Source organism: Pelecanus crispus, chromosome 13, assembly GCF_030463565.1.
Source record: "Pelecanus crispus isolate bPelCri1 chromosome 13, bPelCri1.pri, whole genome shotgun sequence".
Taxonomy (NCBI): domain Eukaryota; kingdom Metazoa; phylum Chordata; class Aves; order Pelecaniformes; family Pelecanidae; genus Pelecanus; species Pelecanus crispus.
Window position 1 is genome coordinate 814,031 of NC_134655.1, and position 24,081 is coordinate 838,111.

At 48.6% G+C, this 24,081-nt stretch overlaps 1 protein-coding gene across 2 annotated transcripts in view; it reads left to right on the forward strand.

Annotated features, from left to right (window-relative positions):
• Window positions 1–387: 387 nt before the first annotated feature.
• The window catches only part of ENOX2 (ecto-NOX disulfide-thiol exchanger 2), a 47,158-nt gene continuing 23,464 nt past the window's right edge, over window positions 388–24,081 (forward strand). The window contains exons 1-4 of one of the 2 annotated variants that reach the window (XM_075720422.1): window positions 388–413; window positions 15,262–15,402; window positions 17,966–18,100; window positions 20,211–20,366. In XM_075720422.1, the coding sequence (XP_075576537.1) occupies window positions 18,004–18,100; window positions 20,211–20,366 (253 nt within the window). In that variant the 5' untranslated portion in view covers window positions 388–413; window positions 15,262–15,402; window positions 17,966–18,003. Of the gene's footprint in view, window positions 414–15,261; window positions 15,403–17,965; window positions 18,101–20,210; window positions 20,367–24,081 lie in introns of those variants that run through there. The other variant, XM_009484756.2, reaches the window with a different exon arrangement.

The following is a 24,081-nucleotide window of genomic DNA, read 5'->3' on the forward strand; positions in this document are numbered from 1 at the left end:
GGTGACCCCGGGGAGCGGCAGGCGGGGCCCGGCCCGCGCCGGCTGGGGCTCTCAGCCCGCTCCGCCCGGGGATGCGGCGCCGCGCTCGGGGGCAGGGGCGGCCGTAGGGGCGGCGGGGCCGCAGGGCGCGCACGGCGGCGGGGCAGGGACGACGCTGCCCGGGGCAGGCGGGGCCCGGGGGAGGCGGGGCCGGGCCGCGGGGCACAGGCCCGGTCGCGGGGGCCGCCATCTTCCCGGCATGCCGTGCGCGCAGCGCCCCGCCCCCTAGCCGGGCGGCAGCCAATGGGAGGGCGCGGCGGGGCTCGCGGGGGCGCCGGTGGGCGGGGCGGAGGGGCGGCGGCGGCGGCGGCGGGGCCGGGCCCTGGCCCTGAGAGCGGAGCGGGAGCGGGAGCGGGAGCAGGCCGGGCTCCGAGGTGGGAGCGGGGCCGGGGCCGGGGCCGGGGCCGGGGCGGGGGCGGGGGCGGGGGCGCGGGCGCGGGCGCGGGCTCTGAGGTGAGAGCGGGGCCGGGCCGGGCTCGGAGGTGAGTGCGGGGCCGGCAGCGGGCCGGGCCGGGCGGTGAGGTGAGTGCGGACCGGGCCGGGCGGGCTCCGGGCCTCGCTGTGTCCGGGCGCCGCGGCTCGGCCCCGGGGAGAGCCCCCGGCGGGAGCGGCCGAACGGCGGCCCGGGGCCGGCCTGCTGCGCCCGCGGCCTGAGGCGGCCCGCCCGGGGCGGCTGTGGGGAGCGGGGCTGCGGCTCCGGTTTGGGCCTGGGGCGGCGGGGCCGGCCTGCGCTCCCGTTCTGCGGGGCTCTCCCGCCGGTGCTGCCCGCGGCCTGGGGCTTCTCCTGCCGCCCCCCCGCCCCAGCCCTCCCTCCCGGGCCCGCTCGCCTCCCCTCGCCGCCGTCCCGGGCGGGGATGCCGGCCTCCTGGTCGGTCCGGCACGCAGCAGCCTTCCCAAGGGGGTGTCTTGGGGTGTATCAACTTCACGGGAGCCCTGAGAGCATGGAGGGACCCGCCGGCAGCGGTGACATCTCCCGTGCTCCGTGCCTCGGTGGCCCTTTGGCTGGCGGGGAAGCTGCTGGGAAAGGTTTATTCTGGGTGGGAAGTCTCCAGGCCGCCTTTTGGGTTCAGCGGGAATTAAAATGCCATGAGGTAGCACAAGAGGGAGAGAGAAATGAGTTGCGTTTAAAGGAATTATTGAACCGACTGTTCCACGGGCCACTTCTGATGCTGCAAGAGTGGCTGGTGTGCACCTGGTTGGGTGCACCTGGTTGGGTTCTCTCTTCTGAACACCTGGGCAGGCTCAGCCATGCCCGGCCGTGTAACTCAGCTTGCGCTGGATCCTTTCTGCTCCAGCCAGACCCTACGTAGGAAGCACTGTTAGCTTCGGGCACGCTCATACTAGTAACCACAGCTACCAGTGGGCTGTAACCATCCCACAACCCCACTCCATAAAGATCCTTTGGCAACGATTCATATATCTGTGCGTGCACACATTTATTTAGTTCCTTAAACATTACACTAAAGTGTCTTTACGTGTTTCTTACTGTCTTAATTATTTTGCTCATCTTTTGGTCGCGTGTGTGAGGCCCAGCTGTTAACAGCAATGCGTGTTCAGATCATGCTGCGTAGAAATGCATTTGTTCTTTAGTGCCACATGTTTGTTACACAGACCCGTTAGTCCTTGGCTGGATTACTCATTGGTCCACGCGCTTTCTAGCTCCCCCGTACTTCGCTTGCACAGCTACAATAATTAGACACCGTATTTTTCCAGCCTGCAGAACATTGCGGCAGAGCCACGAGACTGGGTAAAATGCTAAGGCAACCTGGGGTAGGAGTTTGTCCAGCAAACTTGGTTCCTTCTTACTCCAGCCTTTCACCTCTTTCCCGCTCTGGAAGCTGACTGGTTGGTTTTTCTGTTTCTTAACGTTTTTTTGGAGGGATTTCGTACCATCTAATTAAAAAGCCCCCCGCGTTAAGTTGTTGAAAGCTCTGTCCGAGCCATGGTAAGGTCGGGTTTCTTAGTTTAAGGTCATGTTTTTGCTATGGGTGACTTGAGCTCGTAGAAGGGATGAAGTTCAATCTCCGAGTAATTTCAAAGATAAGGTGTTGCTAGAGAGGCATTCTGTCCACCTTCCAAAGATGGTGTGAGATTTCTCCCCTAATCCCCAACTTTTCTGCTGACATTCTTCCGCTGCCAGTGTGTCCGTCTCGGAGCAGCACTTTCCCGCTGCATCCAGCTGCTCTGCTCTCGGCCAAGACCAAGCCGCCCCGGTCCTCGTGCTGGTGCTGCCCTTCTGTGAGGCTCTTGTCTGGGGAGCAGCACTCGCCCCTCAGTCCAGGTTTTTGTGCTAGGATTTTCCAATGATCCTGATTGCCGGCTCTGCTGGAGCTTTCTTTGGGACTTCCCTCATTTTGTCTCTTATTTTCTTCCCTTTATTTTCCCCCCAGTAGGTCTGTGCAGTCGGTCCTGCGTCCCTTTGCCTGACAAGTTTCTTCTCCTAGCCTTTCAAAGATATATTTCTGAAAATGTGAGCTTTTGAGCGTTTGTTACGAAGCGTCAGGTATTGCTCTCCGGGCGTGCTGTGAGCGAGGTTGGCAGGATGGGGAGGGATGTGGCCGATGAGCTGCCCGGGGTCGGGCTCGTCCCCTCCGAGCCTGGAGCCGCCTGCTCCGCAGCCCAGGCGATGGAGGATGAGCTGCTGGCCCTCTGTAAATCCCAGTGTTAGTGCAAAACCATTTCTAGACGTTGTGGCGAGAGGGAAGGTGGTTTGACAGAGCTGCGCGAGCATCCTAAAAACACTCTGTGGAATATTTAGGATTTTGGCGCGATGGCTGGGGCGGTTGGTGAGGGCTGCCCATAGGAAGGCAACGAGGGCTGAGTGTCTGGGTCTGTGCCGGCATACATGCGTATGTGCCTACATGCACTGGTAAGGAATTCTTTTCCTTCATTTGTTTTGGGTTACAACGGTAAGCAAACGGCACAGCTCATACATGACTTTGACCAAGTCTCTGTGGTTTTTGCTGCTGTGGATACGTATTTGTGAAAATATGCCATTCGCCTGGAAACACTGCAGATAGCCCTTTGGTTAGTGAACGCTGTGTTTTCGGGGTCAAAGAAGAAAGGGACTTTTTGTGTCTTTTTTTTTTTTAATTTTTTTTTTACAGTGCTGTGCTAGAATAATTAGCTTGTCAGAAGTTAATATTTCTTATGAGTACAAGCTTCCAGAATCGAGGAAAGCGAGCGGTGTGCCTCTTACCGTTGAGGATTACCAGAACTTAATCTTTCTGTGCAAAGGCAACTAATCTCAGGCATGCAAACAGGGTTTATTTAACTGCGCGCCAGCGCTTAAAAGCATTGATGGATGAAATCCCTTGCAAATTCAGATGTACTTGCTGCTAATCGCTTCTCCGCCTGCTCGTCCACCTCCGTCCCCCCCATCCCAGAATCCGCCTATCCGTGTCAGTCGCTGGAGACTGATGGTGACACATGCAGCCGCCGATTGCCAGCTCCAGCCCCAGCCTGCGCTCGATGCCTGGGTTGTCGCTGCCCGCCCGCGGGGCAGTGTTACCGTCATTAGGACCCAACTTGCCTTTTGTGCTCGAAGCTGGAGCTCGGGGGCTCGCATGGAGCCACACTAAGTGTGGGAGCTCAACCCTGGACTCCGTCTTTTAAACAAAGGAACAAGCTGGGAGGGGGAGAACTGCCTGAAATACTGAAATATCAGCATCTTGCCATGTTTCTCGTGCAGTATGCAGGTAAAACGTGTGTTCTGTGTGCTTTTCTTGAAAGTGCCTTTTGCCGATAATGTCTCGTTAGTGTTGTTAGCATACAGGATTATATGGTATTGACTGAAGCGACTATCAAAAATCTGCTGGTCTCATCAGCGTGCCTAGGCAGCTTCTGGATCAAAGTGATGATTGCAAAGCTCTGACCATGACACTTAAGCCAGGAGAGCGGTAGAAACGAGCCCAACAGTAGCTTTTGAACCTGGGAACTAGTCTCGGAAAGCAAATGGTTGGTATTGAAATGTAACTTCAAAGCCTCGGTATCTTCTCTCCTTTCCCTTCCTTGCTGTTTTCTCTGTGTTCTCTAATTGATTACTGCAGATGCTGTGTACTTTGGTTTCTTCTAAAGTGTGTTTCTTTAGAGCTGAAAACAAGCAGTATGTAATCAGATGGCAGATTGTATCTTGGAATCCAGTTTATTTCTAAATTGCATTTCTAAACATGCAGAAAAGGAACCCCTGTTCAGGCTGAGCAGTACTTATTTCATATATTTGCCAATGTTGGCAAAAGGTAAATCCATATTTATAGTAAAGCCTGCGTCAGCCCATTTCTGAAGTTCCTCTTAATGCTGAGTAAGAGAGAAGTTTGATGAGTGGGCATAGTCTATGTGGGCTTTATAAGTGTATCGTTAAAATGCTTTTAGGTATGTGAAAGTGTCAGAGTACCTGTTACTAGGTGGGTTTTTTTTTTTCTTTGAGTTACTGGGGAGAGATTTGTGTACCTCCTTTTTATTAACTCGCTGGATGTCAGGAAAACAGTTTGAGTGTCTGAGCGGCAGCAGTGCGGAGTTGCTGACAGCACGCGGTTCCCTCGTCTGGCCCCGGGTGAACTGGTCTGTGTGCCTCTGAAGCAGTGCTGGCCTTGTGGGCAGAGCTCCTGCTGTCATTTGACCGAATGTTAGCAGACCCAGCAGGGAGGATTTTGCAGAAATCTTGAAGTGGAAGCCCTGTTGGGGTGCTGTTTTCCTATACAATCATAGGAGCCTTGCACAGTCAGCTGCGCAAAGCCGCATTTTGGGTAGAAGCGTTGCCAGCATGTTCAGCTCTTGGTAAGAGGAATGATCTGTAAAATAGTGTTTTTCAGTTCACGTTGTTGACTATTTCTGGTTTCTTTTTTTTTTTTTTTTTTCACTGGTCATTAAGGCAAATGGCCAAGCTCTGTTAGCAGGATCTAGCGGTTGGAAAATGAAGTCCTGTCCAGGGTCTGGCATGGGACCTGGTGAAGGGTAGATACTTGCCTTGATTTATGCCTGGAACATTGAGATCTTTCCTGTCTCTCTCCAGGCCCTTTCTAAACGTGTGCTGTGAAAGCTGCAGCCATATATAGCATCAGCACAGACCCGAATCAATACCTACCCGAAGGGACAGGCAGGGCTGCGCGTTGTTGGCGCTATTTAGGACAGCGGGAGGCTGCCGCACGTCTTCCTGTGGGACGCAACTCAGCATCTATTTCCAGAGGTGAAGACCACCTACGGCGACCTGCTGCTGCTGTGTGAGAGGGCTCGCTCATAGCTGTTTCCTGCTCATCTTTAAGCATCTTCACTGTTTTCCCTGATCCATTTTTTTCTAGTGAGGAATCTTCTAGTCCAGGTTGCTAGTTTGTTTTTTCTTTATTTTTAAATTTTTAGTCACTGCATTATGGCAGCTCCTGATACCTTGCTCCTAAAATTTCACTCTTCTGAAAATCCCTGGAGATACGTACTAGGTGTGCTTGGAGGTGAAGGGCACGCTAACGCCTGTGCCACATATGGCTCTCCAGAAATGCTGACACTGGTCTGACACTTGCTGAAAACCCAAATTTTTCTCCTCCTCCCCCTTAGCTTCTGCACAGCACTTCACTGCAAATGCAGACATCTGCTGATTTCTGCCTTTCCTGGCTGGTGCTGTGCAGAGCCTCAGTAAAACTGAGTAAAACCCCGAGGCTTGCTCCTGTGCTGGTCGTCCCTTCCTTCCTGAGCAGGCCAGCTCAAAATAGCCAAGGATGCTTCGTTAAGGTCGGAGCAGAGGAAAAGTGCTTGTGCTCCTGCCTCACAGTCGTACTGCCTGATTCTGCCAGCTTTTATCCTGCTCTGTGCCCAAGAGAGAAGTTTTTCTGCAGCTTCAGCTTTCTTCTCTGCGCGTTCTTCGTATCCAGTGGGATGTGGTTGGAGCTCAAGCTGAGCGGCAGTTTGCAGAAATCATAGAAGAGAGGCAATTGGTTCTGAAGGTGTCTGCTGTCAGTGGCATTTACCAATATTAGGGTGGAAGATCTGACATAATGAGGACTTTGTTACTCTAAAGTGCATGGGAAGTTTTCTCTCTGGCTTGGTTGAATTCTTGGGGTAAGCTCCATACTGCAGGAGAGCAGCAAGCAAGGTGCCTACTTCTTGTACTGCTTCCGTTGCCTGCTTTTCAATGCTACCCTTTTCAATGATACCAAAAGAAATTTCGTGGGTCATTTGCTCTTTCTCCATCTTGGGCAAGTGAGAGCAAAGCTTTCCCAAGATGTTTTGCTTCTCTGAATTGAGTGTGCCATAACGTGCCTGCAGGTGGTAGCTCGTCCTGTCTTGGAGGGCCCTGGACACCCACAGGCAAGGACAAGGCTGCCCGCTCCGATTTGCGTGGGTGCCTCCACCCAGAGCCTTCCAGCTTGGTGGCTGACCGGTACCGTGTTCCTGGCTGTCGGCAGCTCTTGGGACAGGCAGTTGTGCGCAGGGACTTTCACTGCTCACCATGACCACCCTCGCAGAGGTCCGGACGTGTGTTATTGAGTGACACTTTCTGTAGATGAAGGTGACTGAGTGACCATCAGCAGTAGCTTCTTTCTCCCTGCGCAGAGCCTGGAGCGAAACACGGTAAAGTGCCCGTGGAAGTAGGTCTTGGGATCCTGGAAGTCTTTGCTGGAAGAGCTACCAGGATCTCTCGTGGGAGTGGGACTAAGAATAATTGCATCCTTTCTAGTGCGGTTTCTAGACAACACTACCCAGAAAATACATTCATTTTTGTTTATGGCTTGTGAAGGAGCTACTCAGTTTCCAGCCTGTGCCTGCAAAGAAAAATATATTGCAGGTCATGATCTTATTAACTTCCATTTTCTGTAACTTCTGAAAATTTCTGACTCGTGGAATTCTAGCCTGAGCCTGTGTAAGGGCAGTAGTGGGCTTCTCTTCCAGAGCACTTGTACCACGTGCTCTGCATGCCATAATGAAGTTGTAAATGCAGAGGGTTAGCTTTAAAACCAAGAAAATACTATTTCTACCTTTTGAAGAGGTTTAGGCACTATGGAATCATAGAATTGTTTAGGTTGGAAAAGCCCTTTAAGATCATCCAGTCCAACCATTAACATAACATTACCAAGTCCACACTAAACCAATTAAAGGTAGACTAGACTAAGCCATGTCCCATGGAGGAGCATATCAAATGAGAAGGGTAGCTCCCAACCAGTTCTTGTGTTGAGAAATAATTGGCTTGGAAGAAAAAAAAGCTGTAAATTGGAATGAAGTTTCATGGCAGGGGTGCAAACTTTCCTCCTTTCCTCATGCAGTTTGGCAGTGTTTTCAGACACAAAGCTTGATTTGAAGCAATTGCATTTTAGCTCTTTAAATCTTGCATCCTAATGCAGGGATTCACAGGAAGGATTCCTTGCTGCCTCAGCACTGCCTCGAAGCGCATCGTTGGCCTGTGAGGTATCAATTGGAAAAAAAGCGATAGGAAAGCCAAGCGCTTAATCTGGAAATCTGAGAGCAATATAATAATTTTTGGTTTCATTCATACTCTCGTCCCTTCATTGTACTGGATTTAGGATTGCTCTGTAAGACAAGACCATTGTTAGATGGCTTGAGGTTGAAAACAAAACCAAATCCTCCAGTGGGAACAAAATGAGGGATTGAACTCTGACCTCTTCACTGATCTTGGTGTGGTCTCTCAAATAGGTTGACTTAAGCCATGGCTTGATGAGACAGTGAGCCTGGATCTGCGTTCCTGGTACTGGTGCCTTAATCGTGCCCTGTGTGGTCACCTCTGAGCATTAATCCGACACCATGAATTTGTACCAGCACAAAAAATGTTGCTGCATTCACGTCTGGGGATCATGTGTTGCATCTGTTGGAGAGCATATCTGATTACGTTTAATGCGGAGCCCACAAATTTTTTGGAAGTGGGGTATTCATGAAGTGGCTGGAGCAAGTCCGCAGCCTGCTCTCCCAGGAGTGGCTCTGGTTGTCTTTATGATGCTTTTGCTAGGTTTTGCCCATGTCTCACAGGTAGTGCATGCACGTTGGTAGTTAGAGATGCATTTGTTGAAGTAACGCTGAGCTGAACACATCCTCATCCTTTAGGTAGTCATTGATCTCACGCTGGACTTCACCTGACTTCCCCCCAAAACCCACTCCATTGAACTTCAGCTTACGTTACTGTCACCCTTAGGCAGTTCCTATGATGAGAGGCCCCCACCTCGGGGAGGAATGACCCCGTGCACCGGTACATGCTGGGGACAAACTGCTGGAAAGCAGCTTTGTGGAAAAAGTCTTGAGTGTTCTGGTTGACATCAAGTTGAACGCGAGCCAACAACGTACCCTCGCGGCAAAGGAGGTCGGCAGCGTCCCGGGCTGCGTTAGGCTGAGCAGTGCCAGCAGGTCTGGGGAGGGGATCCCTCCCCTCGGCACTGGTGAGGTCGCACCTGGAGCGCTGTGTCCGGTTCTGGGCTCCCCGGTACAAGAGAGTCACGGATGTTCTGGAGTGAGCCTGACGAAGGGTAATTAATGTGATGGAGGGATTGGAGTGTCTGTTAGCGAGGAGAGCATGAGCGAGCTGGGATTGTTTAGCCAGGAGAAGAGGAGGCTTGGGGTGGGGGCAAAGGGAGTCTTACCGGCGTGTTCAAATACATGTTTATGGGAAAGAGTAAAGAAGATGAAGTCGGAGTCTTCTCAGCAGTGCCCAGTCAAAGGGCACGCATCAAAATACAGGGAATTCAACTAAACACGGGAAAGCTTTGCTTGCTGTGAGGGTGGTCAAGCACTGGAGTGGTTACCTAGAGAGGTGGTGGAGTCTCTGTCCTTGGAGATATTCAGGACCCAGCTGGACACTGCTCTGAGCAACCTGCAGGAGCTGACGCTGCTTTGAGCAGGGGGGTTGACTAGATGATTACCGGAGAGCCCTTCCAATGAGAAATATTCTGTCATTTGCTTCTACAGAAGAGAGCGGTTGGGCTTCCCAGTGAGTCCCCACTTACGTGTCCTGATCTGAATTCTTGAGCAGAGTTTTGCTTGGTTCGAGATAGCTTTGGACCTGCTAGTGATATCCCAGTAGTTTCAAGTCTGTTCTGAACACAAAAGTTAACTGATGGAGTGCAATGTGATGACATTGCAATGTGATCCAAAATACTCTGTTCAGCTTTGCCTCTTTATCGAAGAACATGACACCAAGGGTAATTCTCTGTCGGTTTTGCTGTGTGTATTTCTTGCCCCATGGGTTGTGCTTTGTGTTTCTCGGTGAGCTGTTGGAACGGTATTAGCAGTGTCATGTCCGGCTGTCATTCATACGGAGCAGGTAGAAGTCTGTGGCTGGTCTGCTCCAAGTCGTGCATCGCAGCTGGTCCGTCCTTCAGCAGCTTTGCTGTTTGGAGGTGCCCGACGGTAGGTCTGGGATTCATTTCTCCACGAGGTAGCATGCCTGAGCTGGCCAGTTGTGTCTTGCTCTGTAGTGAGTGAAGAGTTGTCACCGCTGTCAGTGGCGTGGTTCCTGTGACCAAATGCGGGTTGATTTGAAATGTTCCTGGGTGAGAGGAATCGTACTCTAAATCCTGGCTGTGCAGATAGCTGTCGGCTGCGAAGGTGACTGTCCCCCCTCTAAAGGGAGCTTAGGGTGACCCCATCCTCTGCTGCAACGTCGTTTGAATCCTGTTCTGTGACTGTGGGGTAAGTCTTGCTCTTGGTTTTACAGTATTCTTGTAATAGCTTCCTCTTTCCAACGTCTACGTGGGGCTCCAGCTGTACAACGTGTTCAGGTTGCTGTTTTATTTCTCCTGGCAATGTCACAGCTGTTATGAGCGCATCCCCATTTGATGGCATAACTTGGTTATTGTAATTCCAGCTCACGGGGGCTTTCAGCAGGACTCTTGCACGTGGCTTGCGTGGACTGTAGCAGCAGCATGTTACGTTCCTGGCGTGGTGCACTGTGATCGTATTATGTGTGTTTAGCATTCTTTATATTTGCTGCCTATTAAGTAGCAAATTATGTCAGCTTCCTAAGCTTGCAGTTGAAACGTCGGTCTGTACGCTAGCAAATCATTTCTTATTGTTCTTCAGAGGCATATGGGACAGCAGCGTTCTTTGCAAGGAAAATACACGGGTATGCTACAACATGTTGTGGCTTGCAAAAGTTTTCAGTGGCTGGCTTAAGGTGTCAATGTTTAGATGATCTTGAAGATTTGTAGGCCTGCAAAATGTCATCTAGAAAAGCAGACAACCATGTAACTGCAGAGCTCCAGGTCTTTGTTTTCATCCAAAACTAGAAAACTTGGAAGCATTGGCCCAACTTGCAGAGTTGATCCTATGTGACTTCTTAACAGCATTCAGGAGACTATGATCCTGATGGAACACACTTTGTGTCTGGACACCACAGCCCCTCCGTGGTAAGTGTGACCCCAAAAAAATCTAATAGGAAAACAGTTTCCTCAATTTACTTTGTTTAAAAACAACAAACCCCCCAAACTTAAGCCCTCCCCCAGCTTCTCTGGGGAGAGTAGAGAGGAAGAATCACAGTGAAACCCAAGGCTGTAGCACAGGGAGAAAATGTCAGCGTCTGTACGGTGTAATTTAGCGTATGACAGGGGACAGGCTTTTTGTCAAGGCCCTCAGAGCTGTGTGACTGGTGAGAATCAACACTTTTCTTGGAGACCTTGGTATCCCCTTGCATGTGGGGAAAAGCCGCTGAAGTTGCAGGTTGAGACTACGTGAGACGTGCTGGGAAATCAGGAGTGTCACAAACCAGGTCTCAATAATTCAGCAGGACGTGAGATGCATTACAAACTGTGCCTATTTTGGGACAGCATTTATTTTTATGGAGTAGAGCACCAGCTTTAACACAGTTTAGAGTCAGTATGCCTGTATGTCCAAGCTGGAGGAGGAACCCCTCTCCTACAGATGGCATTCGCATCTTAAGGCTGTGTTTGAGCAGCACAGTGGAGTATGTCCAAAATGGTATCAACTTTTAAAGTAGTGTTAGAAGATGAGACTTTAAGTCTAGCTATTCAAAAGGTGGTTATCAAGGCTCCCTCTGCATTGTATGAAGAGAGCGAGCTGCCTTGAAAGTGTGGAGACTCCCTCTTTAGGTCTGTCTGAACCATGGCACAGCCAATTGGTGTACAAGTGTGAAAGGTGCTTTGGCTTTAACTCGTCTGGATGGGTTTCATGCCTGGATGCTGGGGCTCTCCTGGGACAGCCCCGTGAGAGCCCCATCAGGGTGCCCTTCCCGTGCGTCTGTAATCTGGCTTCCCACCTGCTGTTCTGCTCCTCTGGGCTTGGGGATACGGGCTTTAATGGACTGATGGCTCTCCTGTGCTGGGCCTGGACAGAGCTGAGTCGGGTATTGCTCAGGTTCCCCAGCCCGTCGCTATCTCTGCTCCTTTGTGTGCGTGCAGATGAGCTTTTATCACGTAACCTAACAGTTTTAACTCCGCGATAGGCCTTTTCTTGCTGGCAAGGAAGATTGGCTTTGAATTAAGTGACAGAGTAAAAACTTGTGTGACTGCTTTGATTTATGCAGGTCCACATGAAGAACTGGCTCTTACTTCACTGCAGCCTTTTCTGGTGTGACTCTTCCTTTGGAAAAGTCAACTTTGGGTGGGCACCCAGTGATGCCTGGCCTGCTGCTCTCAGCCCAGCACGTTGGCAGGTAACACAAGGTGAACACGTCTCCATGTTCCTTCTCGGGTTGCCACTCAGATCCACCTCATCCTCTTGCATGTGATGAACTTCATCCCCTTAGGCAACCGGTCCTGTTTCCAGCGTTGCAGTACTCATTTTGGAGGGTGTTTTCCAAGCTCTGCTGCTGGTTCTCGGGCACGCACAGCAGCTCCTGTGTGCGTTTGTGCTGCTAGAGGTTGGTGCTGGCACTGCAAACTCGCCCCCGTGCTGCAGAGCAGATTTGACAGGCTCTTTGAGCAGTAGTGAAACTTACGGATCAGCTGAGAAGCGAGAGATTGAGGGGCTGATCTGAGATTTCTGTACTCCATCTCTTCTTGATGACACATAGTGCCTGGAAGAGACCGTGCTGCAGGCTTAGCCTGCTGCTGCTAATCGCCCTAAGGTGAGAGTGACTCTGGGAGCTTTGGGACAGCGTCTGTCCGGTCACCGAGTCAGCAGTCGTGTTCCTGCGCCCGTTCAGGAGTGTTTTACTTGCAATTGCACCAGCCTCCCCTTCCCCTTTGCTCCTCGCCAGCTTTTTAAACAAGTTGTCATGAACAGGTTGACCTTTTGGTGCAGGAGATAACCGGGAGGAGAATTCCTCAGGAATGCTTTTCATTACTGGGCTGCCCTCCTGGGCTTCTCACAGTGCTTGATGAGCTCCAGGAACATACCTTTCTTTTCTTTTTTAATTGCTCTTCAGGGAGCTGCCTTTGGGGCAGTGTTTAATGCCACGCCTGAGGTCTGGATGTTTTCAGGTAGAAAGACAAGAAGAGAAACAAGTACTTATTAATTACTGTTCAGTTCTCTGTCACCATAGTCTCTTCTCCTCCTTTTATAGGTCCCCTCCTGTTAATCTGCATGCTGAAAGCAGGAGAGACGCTGCTGCCTCACAGCCGGTCGGTAGCGGGTTGCCTGCAGGTTTGCAGCTATGCGGCGCTTCCTTTGGGATGGGGAAGGCGGCGGATAGTCAGGGCCACGGGACCTGATGCTGAAGACTTAAGAGCATTTGTAGCTCTGTTTCTGCTCCTATATATGTCAGGTTAGGGTTGGAGCCTTCTGTGAGCAACCTGGATATACTAATCTTAGCGGAACGTTATTCTCTTTCTGAGGAGCAGTGTTAATTTCTGCCTGGGGTGTGAGCTTGTACAGCTGTGAGAACTTCCTTTGCTTCCTGTAGACCCCAGTGTTTGTCCTGTAGCTAAGGAATCTGTTTTTTTTTTTTCCAAAATACACTAAAAATTTTTTTGCAAAGAACGCGAGTAGTGTTTCACTCCGTGTTAGCTCTCCACCCCTGGGGACAGCTGCCTCCCTCCCCAGCACAGTCATCAGAGCAGATGCACCGCCTGAGTGCTCCTCCCGTACCACAGAGCGTAATCAAGCATCCTAGCTCGAACTGATGATGGAAATAATCGGAGTAAGTAGCTGCCTCTGCTCTTCAGTGGGTTAGAAAGTAATCAGCTGAGTGGTGTGCATTAACATTCAGGCGTTGGTTAATGCTGAGTGTTGTGTGGTGTGTTGTCTTCGGGCAGAGCAGGGCGTCTCTCCGTTTCAGGCCTGGTGGCACGGTTGTCCGGCTGGATCGCTGCTTCTCCGCGTCCTTCCCTATGCCCAAGCACGGGAAAATGCTCTTTCAAGTTTAATGTTGCCTTTTCCGTCAGCTGGATAATAATGGAGGTAAATCTTACAATCGCTCCTTTCCTGTTCTCCCTGTTTCTTTGCTGTGCACGGCCTCTCTCTATTTTTAACCCGCTGCATTCGAGATTTGTTTTCCTGGGCCCTCATGACCTCGGTGATATTTTGACTTTGGGGTATTTAAGAAACAGCGTTGTAGGCATCTTGCGTAGTCGGGCGTGACTATTGTTGTTGCCAGCCGAATAGTACTTATTTTTTTGGCGGCTTCTTGCGTTCTCGCCTTTCAGTAGCTAAGAGAAGAGCCCCTTCAGGCTCCCTGTATCCACCCTCTTGTCTATTTACAGCTGTACACGGCAACCGTGTTTATTAACAAGTTCTTGGAAGTGGAATCCTCTAGAATAGAAATTGCAACACTGCAGTGTGTCTAGAGGAAGATTTGGGACAAATGCCTTGGCCCGTCTGTGCATTGGGACGGCACAGTGATCATCTTTGGTACTCCTGTAGTCCTGCTGATTTCCCCCCCAGGAACACAGGCATACCTTAGCAAAAATGTGGCTATTTTTATTGCTTTATATGGGTCCACAAATTTTTTTTTTTCCATTGACTGTTCAGAGTGAGTTTGCTGAGAAAGATAAATCAAACTGGGTATTTTAATGTCCCTTCAGTCTTGCATCCCTCCCTGCAAGTGCTGAATATGACAGAAGGTGGAATAATGAACTCAGTGCTCAGTTAAGGGCAGTATACCCCTCTGAAACTGGCCGTGATTAATTGCATACTTGAAGCTTTATGTTGGAAGCCTCTGGTAATTTGGAATTGTTTACAGAATACTTCTTTCTTGATACCTCTAGTTTTAAGAAACAGACCATTTTAGAGGTCCAGGGGTGGTTGGGACAGCATTCTGCTGCCATATAAATGAGATTAATTGACTGTCACCTGCAATTTGTGCACCGCAGATCTGTGGAGGGTGATTGTCTAAAAGATCGTTTAGCACAGAATTACTGTGAAATGCATGTAATACCTTGAATTAGGAAATATGCTGGTGGCTGCAAAACAATTTTTCTTCAATCCTCTTTGGTTCAAATCTGCATAATTAGCTTTTCTTACTTTATATAGTGGCTGGTTGTTTAAGGACTCAAGGCGCTCTGTCTTTGAGTGCCGTGGTTCTTAAAAACGAGCGTACAGAGGCACTGCCAGCATCTCCTGCGGCACTCGTCAGCCTGCGCCCAGCGCATGGGGTGGGTGGCGATGGTGCGGCTGAGGACTGACGGGGTGGAAATCGGAGACAAGTCGGTGCCCGCAAAGGAAAACCTGTTCCTGTGCTGTGGGGTGGGAGAGGGAACTTGAGCCCTGAGGCTGAAGAATTTTGTCTGGACTCTGATAGTGGATCCGTCGCTTGACTGAGGAGGAGTTTGGTCCAGTCGGCTGGGTCTGTGAGCTCCCCTCTTTGGGGACGCGCGTTGCAGAGCACCATTCCTCAGCCAAGAAGGAGGGCAACTGCTTGCCAAGCTCCTTGAATAGAAATTGCAGTAGCACCTTATGTTTTTGAAGATCATCTAAGATGTGCCTTATTTTTTGCTAGTAAATAATTCCAGGTGAATTCACAACTGGTGACAAATTGGGTGAAACTTAGGTAGCTATTAAAAATGTATTCCTGGGTTGGAAGAAAGAGAAAAAAATTCTGGCCTCTGAGTTTCCAGACACGAAATACTGTACAACACAGGGGAGATGCACCCCTGGTTTACAGTGTCAAACAGTTTGTGTGGGTGTCAAGATTAATGTTTGTGAGTAGTATTTTAAAGTGGTGTCAGCGTAAGGTTAAGATCAGGCATAGCTGGGGTCCGTAAACAGGAGGCACAATTGCTTTAGGGGCCTGAAGGGCTGCTTGCACCTGGGACTGGGCACTTCCCTTACTACTGTCATCCTGAAGCATCGCAAACCAATTTAAAGAAAGTCTCTGAGTGTATTTTTCTCTTTCAGGCTTAAACCATCTGTCCTTTGATCCTGCCAGCAACGAATCTCTGCAGTTCAGCAGTGCTGCTGGCCCGCAGGCGTCGGAAAGCCCAGCTGAGAATGGAAGCGATCCGGGCAAGAAGAGGAAGAGAGCAAATGTTCCTCCAGGTGAGCCGAGTAGCAGCTCGGTGGCTGGCGACAGAGGAGGCATCCAAGGGTAGTCCAGAACAGCTGCTGTGCTGAGGGGTTAATGCGGAAGGTGGGCAGATGGAAACGAAGCTGTGGGCTGGTACTGCTTGCAGTCAGCCCACTGTTCATGGTTCCATGCTTGCATGGCTTTGGGTGAGTGCTCGTTGCTGTTTCTGTGCAAAACAAAAGCAACTTTTGTATTTTTTTTTAAGCATTGTGGAATCTCTATACCTGTTGCAGTAGATTTATCCTTATTTTCAAACTGGACAATTTCTCAGTATTAAAATCATGACCGTAATGAAAAGCATAATAAGGTAGATCAGCCTGAATGATTGGAGACGTTCATGTTTAAGAAAATGTAATAAAAGCAAATCAAATTGTTAAATGGACCATAACAGCTTATGATGCTGTAATATCAGATCTAGGAGTCTTACTGAAGCTGGTATCAAAGAAATTTTGCTTGTATTTCTCAGAGTGATTGGGGAAAAAAATGAGGCGGAATAATGTATTTGCAGATTATACTGTGGTTGAAAACTGCAATCCCACCAGTGTGACTGGGGAAACGTGGCGTCTGCTCATGCCGTGAAGATGAGCTGTTATACACGTCACGTGAATAGCAGCCTGCGGGACTCGGTGGTGTAGCTTTTCCGCAGAGAGATGCCAAGTGCAGGAGGGGAAGGACTAGGCTGGACCAGAGGCAGAGGTGCCGTTTTGCAGCAGAAGGCCATCTCACTGTGGAAGGTGATGTGCAAAGCATACGGTTGCAGAAAGAGAGGTTCAAATGTAGTTGGGTAGAGAGAAAGTCCAACTCTGTTTCCCTGAAGAGAAAAATCCTTTAAAGGAAACTTGAAGGAAAATCTGGAACTTCAAAGGTAATAGTCCAGCACAGTTTAGGGATGCTTTTGAGATGCTGATAGTGAGAGCACAGGAGAGCTCCGCTGGGCATGTGGAGCTCAGCCTCTTGACCGAGGGCTTGTCCTGTCCTCCTGATGTGTCTCCTCCTGCCTCCCTGTCCTTCCCCGCCTCATTTGTGTTTGAGCGAACCGTCTCCTTTATAATCCCTTGAGAAAATAGTCTTTTTTGCAGCCGCTTTCTATTTTTCTCTCTAGATTACCGCTGATAAGCTTTTTTTGGTTACAAATGTCTGCCATGTTCACCCTTCTACATCCTCATTTCTTGATTCAACTAAGATGAATTGCCCTAAGATACCTCCTTGCAGCCAAAGCAGGACTCCTTTTCTTTTTTAAGATCCTGTTGTCTCTGTGATGCGGTTGGCAAGAAGACAGCTTTCTCATCTCCTTGTAGAGATTCAGGAGAGCTTTGGGAGTCGGTGCACTGGGTTGTATCCCGGGTTATACATGACGGGAGAATATCAACTCGGCTAAGTTTCAGGTTAGAGGTGGGAATTTTTTCATACAGCTTCTGTCAGTAACACTGTTGATATTCCCCTTGCCCCTCTGTTGTTGAAGCCAGGTTTTTTTCAAACAAGCATTCATTTTATGAAAGCGGCATGTGAGAGAGCTCTGTGACTGCGGGTGGCCAGGTTTGGTGTCCCTGCTCTGATTTGGGCAGCTATCTCAAGCTCTGTCTTTTCTCCTCAGCAGAAGAATGCCCTGGGCACTGGCTGCTGGCTTTTTTTAACTGGATGAGTCCTTCTGTATTTTTCCACAAGAAAAAAAAAAAAAAGTTTGCGTGGGGATTGATTTTTGGTTCTGTTTTTTTTTTTTTTTTTCCCCTCATACGGAATTAACCTTGTGCTAAGTATGGGGTTTTTCTTTCTTTTTTTTTTTTTTTTTCCTTTTTGAAATTGGATACTTTTGCATTTGGGCACCTCTAGTTAAAACCTGTGCAAACAAAAAGAACAAGCATATGTCTTGGTGGTACATGGAAGTAACCAGCTAAAGGCATGGTTGCCCCAGCTAAATCACTGAAGAAGATTTGAATGCTTAATTAAGCCACATGTTTGTATAATGTTGATGGTTCCACCTGGATTGCCAGATAAATCTGCTAGACCTTGAGTAAATAACACTGGTACTGCTGCTGTCAGCAGCATGACGTTGTTCTTTGCTTTCTTTCCCCTTTTAGCATGGAGGAGAAATGTCTTCAAATGGCAGTGGAAGTACTCTCTGCTGGAACAGACTGGCCATCTCTGTTAAATCCAGTGCAGTTATGATAATTTATGCCTGCTGAATGTTTGTCCTTTGTTCATAAATCTCTTGGGACACATCGAAGTGTGCTCCTTACCTTTAATCATTGTTCCTTTAAGGCCCCTTAGAGCTGTTGATTGTAGTGGAGAAACCATAATTTACTTAGATGCTCTTGGAAGGCAGTCTTTTCACAGACCTTGCTTCTGTAAAATGTCCTCTACTCAAGAGGGACAGAAATGTGGGGTTGGATTTTTTTTTCCATTTGCCTCTTTCCTATGCCTTAGGTTCAAATCTGGTTTTGGATGCTGATACTGCAGAGCCTTGCTGGGCAACGTGTGCCCTGCAGAAGAGTTAAGACATGCACTAAGCTCTTAATCATTTTTTTTTCCTCTCAGCAGATAGTGGCAGAAATCTAAGCCTTGACTCCATTCTGATGGGCTTGCCAATGTCAGACCCAACTGCCTGGACCACTGCGATGAACAATCTAGGGATGGCTCCCATGGGGATGACAGGACAGCCCCTCCTGCCCGGTATGTGAGCTTACCCAGGCTGTGCCCACCTCTTCTTTCAAACATGTCTTTGGGAAGAACCTCTTTCAGTAGAGTTAGATGAATGCCTACCACAGTACAGAAAACATTAATAAGCTGTGCTTGAAATGCATTTATGTCTGCAAGTGATTTATTTAGAGGCCAGTGGTTTAAAACTGATTTCAGAGGAAACAAGAATACATGTTTTTTGACGCATACTGTGGTTATTGTGGGGTACCTCTAGATGGTCTGCAGTGGACCAGCAGGAGGAGGGTCCCATGCAGAGCTCAGGAAAACAGTGATATCAAGGAACACGTTATTCTAAGCTGAACTGGAACTGCTTCAAAGGAAGGCTGGGAGGGAGATGAAGAGGAAAGCAGTAGGGCAGTAAAATGGCTATGGCAGAAATTAATGGAAGTTTTAGCTCCAGAAATGACCACCTTGTACTCCGGAGTACATGTGCATGGGTGAGTCATCCTATCCAGGATGTGTTAAAGAGCTCCTGTAGGAACAGAGCCGCTGTGTACCTGGTTTCTCAGCAGTGCAGGATGCCAGTGCATCAATATCCTGAAATGAAATTACTGTTTCAGCACTTGACTGCATTAAGCGCTTGGGAAGGATGCTGTCTCCTGCCTGAATAATTGCCTGCTCACCTGGGGAGGGAGCATCTGTGTTGGCAGCACTCTACAATCCTATTTCTGTTCTTGTGGCGTGGAGCAGGTAGTTTGCTGTGCAGCTGATACTATATTTAACTAACAGCCTCACTCTAACTTGCCATAAGGTTTGCATGCAGTCTGTACTCTTCTGTCCCCTAGGCCTTGTTTCACATTTGTCTTTGCTGTCGGGGTGGTGTTTTCCTGTCATTCTCCTGCTCACATGCTTCTGTCAGTAAAAATCAATAGAAGTCTGTCCTAGGAGAGCACACAAGTTTGAAGCCAGTCTCCCATTCCTTGCTGTATGAATAGGGGAAGGCTTCTGAGTGAAGACTGGGAGGTCTGTACCCAACACAAACAACTCAGAATGTTTTAGAAGGAGCAAAATATTTTTTTTCTGACCTGGCTGCAAGAGAGCAGGGTGCTCTGGTGAATATGGATCAGTTCTGAAGCACAGTGATGGTTTGAAATTTAGTTGTATCTATAGTATCTATTAAAGATGAGAGACAATGGAAGCTTGACATGCTTTGGGCCATCTTTGCTGAAAGCTAGGTGGGACTAAAGTTTCAGGTCACAGTAAAAAAATGTCTAAAAATGCTTAAGAATTTTCCAGCCAATTTCTGTTCCTACAGATGAAGTAAAGCATATAGTTATGAGATGCTTTAAGAGGACCTCAATGTCTAACATGAATGCACAGCACCTTTCACTCCATCCAGCTACTGCCAGCTTTGTATAAAAAAGGTTATCGCAGCTTTCACCAAAAAGTAACTGCCAGACCTGATGGTTTTGAACTCTAAAGAGTCCTTGGGGACTCTCTTTCTTCTTTTTCTGTTCTTAAAACTGGAGACCTGCTCTTCTGAATCTGCTCCTTAAGCCTCTTGGATGCTGGCCTGTAGCCATGGGCTCAGTTTCTTGACAGAAGCAGCAGGTCTCTACGCCATACTATTTTACTTTATTTCAATTATTAAACTGTTCTTATCTCAGCCCAGGAGTTTTCTCACTTTTACTTTTCCGATTCTCTTCCCGATCCCACTGGGGCAGGGGAGCGAGCGAGCAGCTGCGTGGTGCTGAGCTGCTGGCTGGGGTTAAACCACGACAGTTAGGTTTTACACTGTTTCCATATGCCCCAGATTTCTTTATGTGGATAAGCCTTACTGGGGAAGGTTTGGACACTAGATGGGAATGGTGTCTACAGAGTGGAAAAGGAAGTAGTTTATCTGAACAGAGAAAATTTATTTGGCTGAGGCAATCAACAATGAAATAGTTTTTAAAAAGTTGTTTTAAGGGCACAAATCTAAAGTTCTGGTGAGTTGTATTGCAGTGTTCCCTCTCTAATGTTGCTTATTCAGCTAATTTTCACTTGCACATGCCGGGGAGAGTATTCTATTTGCTGTCTGAATAAACAGTTACTGTATGAGTCCAAACCACTACCTGACTCTCTTATTCTCTTCCCCATTTAGATTTTGATCCTGCTCTTGGGATGATGACTGGAATCCCTCCAATCAACCCCATGATGCCAGGCTTGGGGATAGTCCCACCTCCCATCCCTCCGGACATGCCTGCTGTGAAGGAGATCATTCACTGCAAAAGCTGCACTCTCTTCCCGCCTAACCCACGTAACTGTCTTTTTCTGTTTTCTCCTGTGTCTGCCTGGCTGTATAGCAATACGCGTGTGTGTATATGTGTATATAAAAGATGCGTATGTGAAAGAAAAGCAGTTACCTTGCTCTGGGGTGAATCACTATGACTAGAAGCTGGCAAGTAGGTGACAGAGCAATAGGAGAAGCCTGTTCTTGTCACTGAGTGTTCGCTATTTCAGTAAGTAGCCTTTTCGTCTGTTAGATTGATAAGGGCTGGGAAAGAAAGCATTCCAGTCCCTGGGTATTTGAACTCTAATCTTCATGAAATGATTGCTGCACGTAACATCTAAGGCTTCAAAGACAGCAAGCTTGGAGGTGAGGGGACTGGATCAGCCAGCGTGGTCTGTGCTGAGTCTGTGCTCTGGGTTTTGCAGAATGTGATGAAAGGAGAGCAGAGGCAGTTGGAAATAAGACAGAAAACTTTAAGAAACAGACAGTCAGGGCTCACCAGGCTATAGCAAGAAACAGGGATCCCCTTCAAACTAGATGACTGGCCCTTTCTGCTCACTTTTATTATAAAAACCGGAGATGGCGGGGAGAAGCTCTTGCACAGCTTGGCATTTTCTGAATTTCTCACCTCCCTAACCCTGGCTAGGCGCAGTGCTGAACTTCTCTCGATGGCAACTCTGCCTTCGTGAAAAGGCCAAGGTCAAGACTGCCACGTGAAAACCATCTTAAATTTGGTCGGTTACTTTCACAAGATGATTGTTTTTTGTCTACAGGTTGCCTGTTCTTGGCAAGCTGCTGAAACCCCTCAGTTTTAGAGGGCAATGCTTTGCCTTCTGACCCATTGCCCCGCTCCAGCTGGAGCCCTGGTAGGCTGTCCAGGCAGACACTGCTTAGGAACCTCTTATCGCTGCTGGTTCTCTGAAGGGGGGGAAGAAAAGCAGCGTTAAATATTGCCTTTTCAAGGGCAACCCCCAAGGAAAGCAGCTGGGACTGGAAGGGTTCAGCCTCTCTCTCCTCTCAGTGCATTAATACCTTTGGCCCACAGTAGCAACTGCAGAAGCGAATAGTGGTGGGGCATCAGTGCCAGCCCCGATGGTAATACCTGCTGAGCGCGTGGCAAAACCTCGGCCTTATCCTGTCATTGCGGTCCCGTATGCCTCTGAGGGTGTGTTGCAATGCCATTGGTTTTGCCCTGTCATGTTTTGGTACGTGTGTGTTAGCGTGAAGACCTGTTTGACTTCCGTCAAGTCAGATCCCGTGAGCTGTGCTTACTGCCAGACAAGCAGAGGGTGAGAAGCGTTCCACCCCATAAAGCAGTAACGATAAATTCTCAAGTGTAAAACTGACAGAAATTCCAAACTGGGGAAGGTAGGAGCGTAAGGGCAGTCTCAGGCATGCTTCTCCCTGCGGTGCCTGCCCGGCTTAGCCACGGCGTTGGGGCCCCGCAGAAGTCTCTGCATCTGTGTCAGCACAGGACAGTCTTGAAATTACCGATAGAAAAACAAGGACCTAATTAATTTTTTCAGAAGCAGTGTTCTTCACTGGAAATAAGATGCTTTCATCATGCAGAGAAGTTGCATGTCTATATTTAATTCGTAAGAAGGTGCCAGCAGATGGCACCCGAGCCTGATGGGCTCCCATCAGCGGCAGTCTGTGGTGCTCCCGAGCCCAGCATTTTAGATAAAACTCTTGCAATGCTCAGTCTGAAGATTTATCTCCTAGTTTACCATCCCCAGAAGAAAACCTGTCTCGCTGTCCTGGAAACAGTTGTGAGTTGGGTTTTTTTTTTGGGGTGTGGGTAGGGGGTTTTTTGGTGCTGTGGATTGCTTCCAGTGATGGTTTGTCTGCTTTGAAACCCTTCCCTCCCCTTCTCGTAACAAACTGGCTCTTGACTTCATCCAGACCTGTGTGTTTCTGTTCTCGGCTGCGTGAGGCATGCTCAGTCCTGTTCCCTTGGGACTTTTGTCCTCTTCTGGTTCTCCTGCACTTTAATCCCTCCTTTAGTGCGGTCTTGCGAACAGATGCAGTCTGAAACGTCTATTCCTGGCAAATACCTGTCAGGGATATTTGCCAGGGGGCAATTTCTCTTTCTCTGAGCCAGTCTAGCAGAAAATTTTAAAGAAACTCCTATTCCCATTACTTTGCTAAACACTTAAACTTTTTTTTTTTTCAAAATGCAGATAGTGTGGGTTCAGCACCCTCTGTTACAGCTGTTATCTTGTGTTTCGTGTACTTATGACAGGCCTAACAAATCTTTTGATCTGAGATCCGCAAAACTGCGATCAGTACAAATGTTAGACTGTGGAGACTGCTGTTGGGATGTGATCAGGGTTGGTAATTTAGGAAGCTTCTAAGAAAAATTGATACTGATAGCAAAGTAGACAGAGGGAATGTTTGATAAGGTTATGAAGGTGTGCTGGAAAGGGGATTAAACTTGGTTTTCAGGGAAAAGCTAGCAGTTGTGGTCAGTGTTATCCTGAGAAGGGAACCTCAGCCTCTCGTAATGCTTATGAGTCCATCCTGGAGGCCCTTGCTACAGGCTGGTCCTGGACTGGGTGAGCTCCTGGCTGGGCGCTGTTTTGCAGCTTCTGTTCCTGTGAAGTAAGAGTAGGACATTAAAAGGAACTGTTGGCGCAGAAGAACTGGGGTTTATGGAGAAGAAGGTTAAGGATGTTGTTTCGTAAGGCTGTGACAAGTCAGTGGTCAGGCTCGAGGTGGGAACCAAAAGGAGCCATTTCCAAACAAAAATAAAATAATCCTAATAATTGCTTTTGGAAGAACCTTGCTGGAAATATGCCAAAGAATTAAAAGAATGCAATACAACTATTGTTAAATAAATAAGTAGTGTAATTCTGTGAAGTTAACCAGGGGCGATAGATGTTAGCCCTGAAATTCATTTAGGATTTTCCAGATATTAGGAAACACCAGGTAGTGAGCACATAATCCTTCTCAGCCTTCACATACTGAGTTGGGAGGGTCTCACTGCACTTGCCAGGTGGGCACCTGAGCGTGGAAATGAGTTCAGTGCTGGAGAAATGCTTCTGCAAGTCACAGCAGTCTCATGCAGTCTCTTTTGTGTGCTGCAGTGTTACAGGTGAGTCAGTGAGCATACGCAGCAACCTGCTTCTGGCAAACTAGACTTAACTTTCAGCCTGCTTTTATTGTGTTCTGTAGTTCATATTAGCCATACAGGTAAACAAACCCATTAATTCCTTCTACACCTCTTGGCTATACCCATTTCCTTCATCTATTCCTTCCATAATATCTTTTTAGTCTAAATTTGGTTCATGACCTTCTCTTAACGTTAGTACTTTTGTACCCTTTATAGGCTGCTGTATAGCTTTTTGCCCTTTAGGACCCTCTGTATACGTTTTCTACATATTTTTAAATGTTAGGACAGTCCTTCAAGCTGTGCTTGTATAGCACCTCCCATGATAAAATTTTGAGGTCCTGGTGCTGCTCGTGCTCTGCGACAGGAGCTCAGTGAGCCTGTGCTTGCACTAAGGAGGGTGTTTGGAGGGCTTCGGGCTCCTGAGATCTTTTGTTTGGAAACAGGCTGGTAAATGTGCTTATTCTCGTATAGCACCTCAGCAGTGCTAGAGATCTACTGCTTGGTAAAGTCGAATGCAGCGTAGCTAGGTGTACATCTGAAGGAAGCCAGGAAGGTATGGTCGTCTCTCAGGAGAGGTGGGCAGATGGAAGGAACGTGCTGACAAACCAAAAACTAACCTGGTCTGCGTTC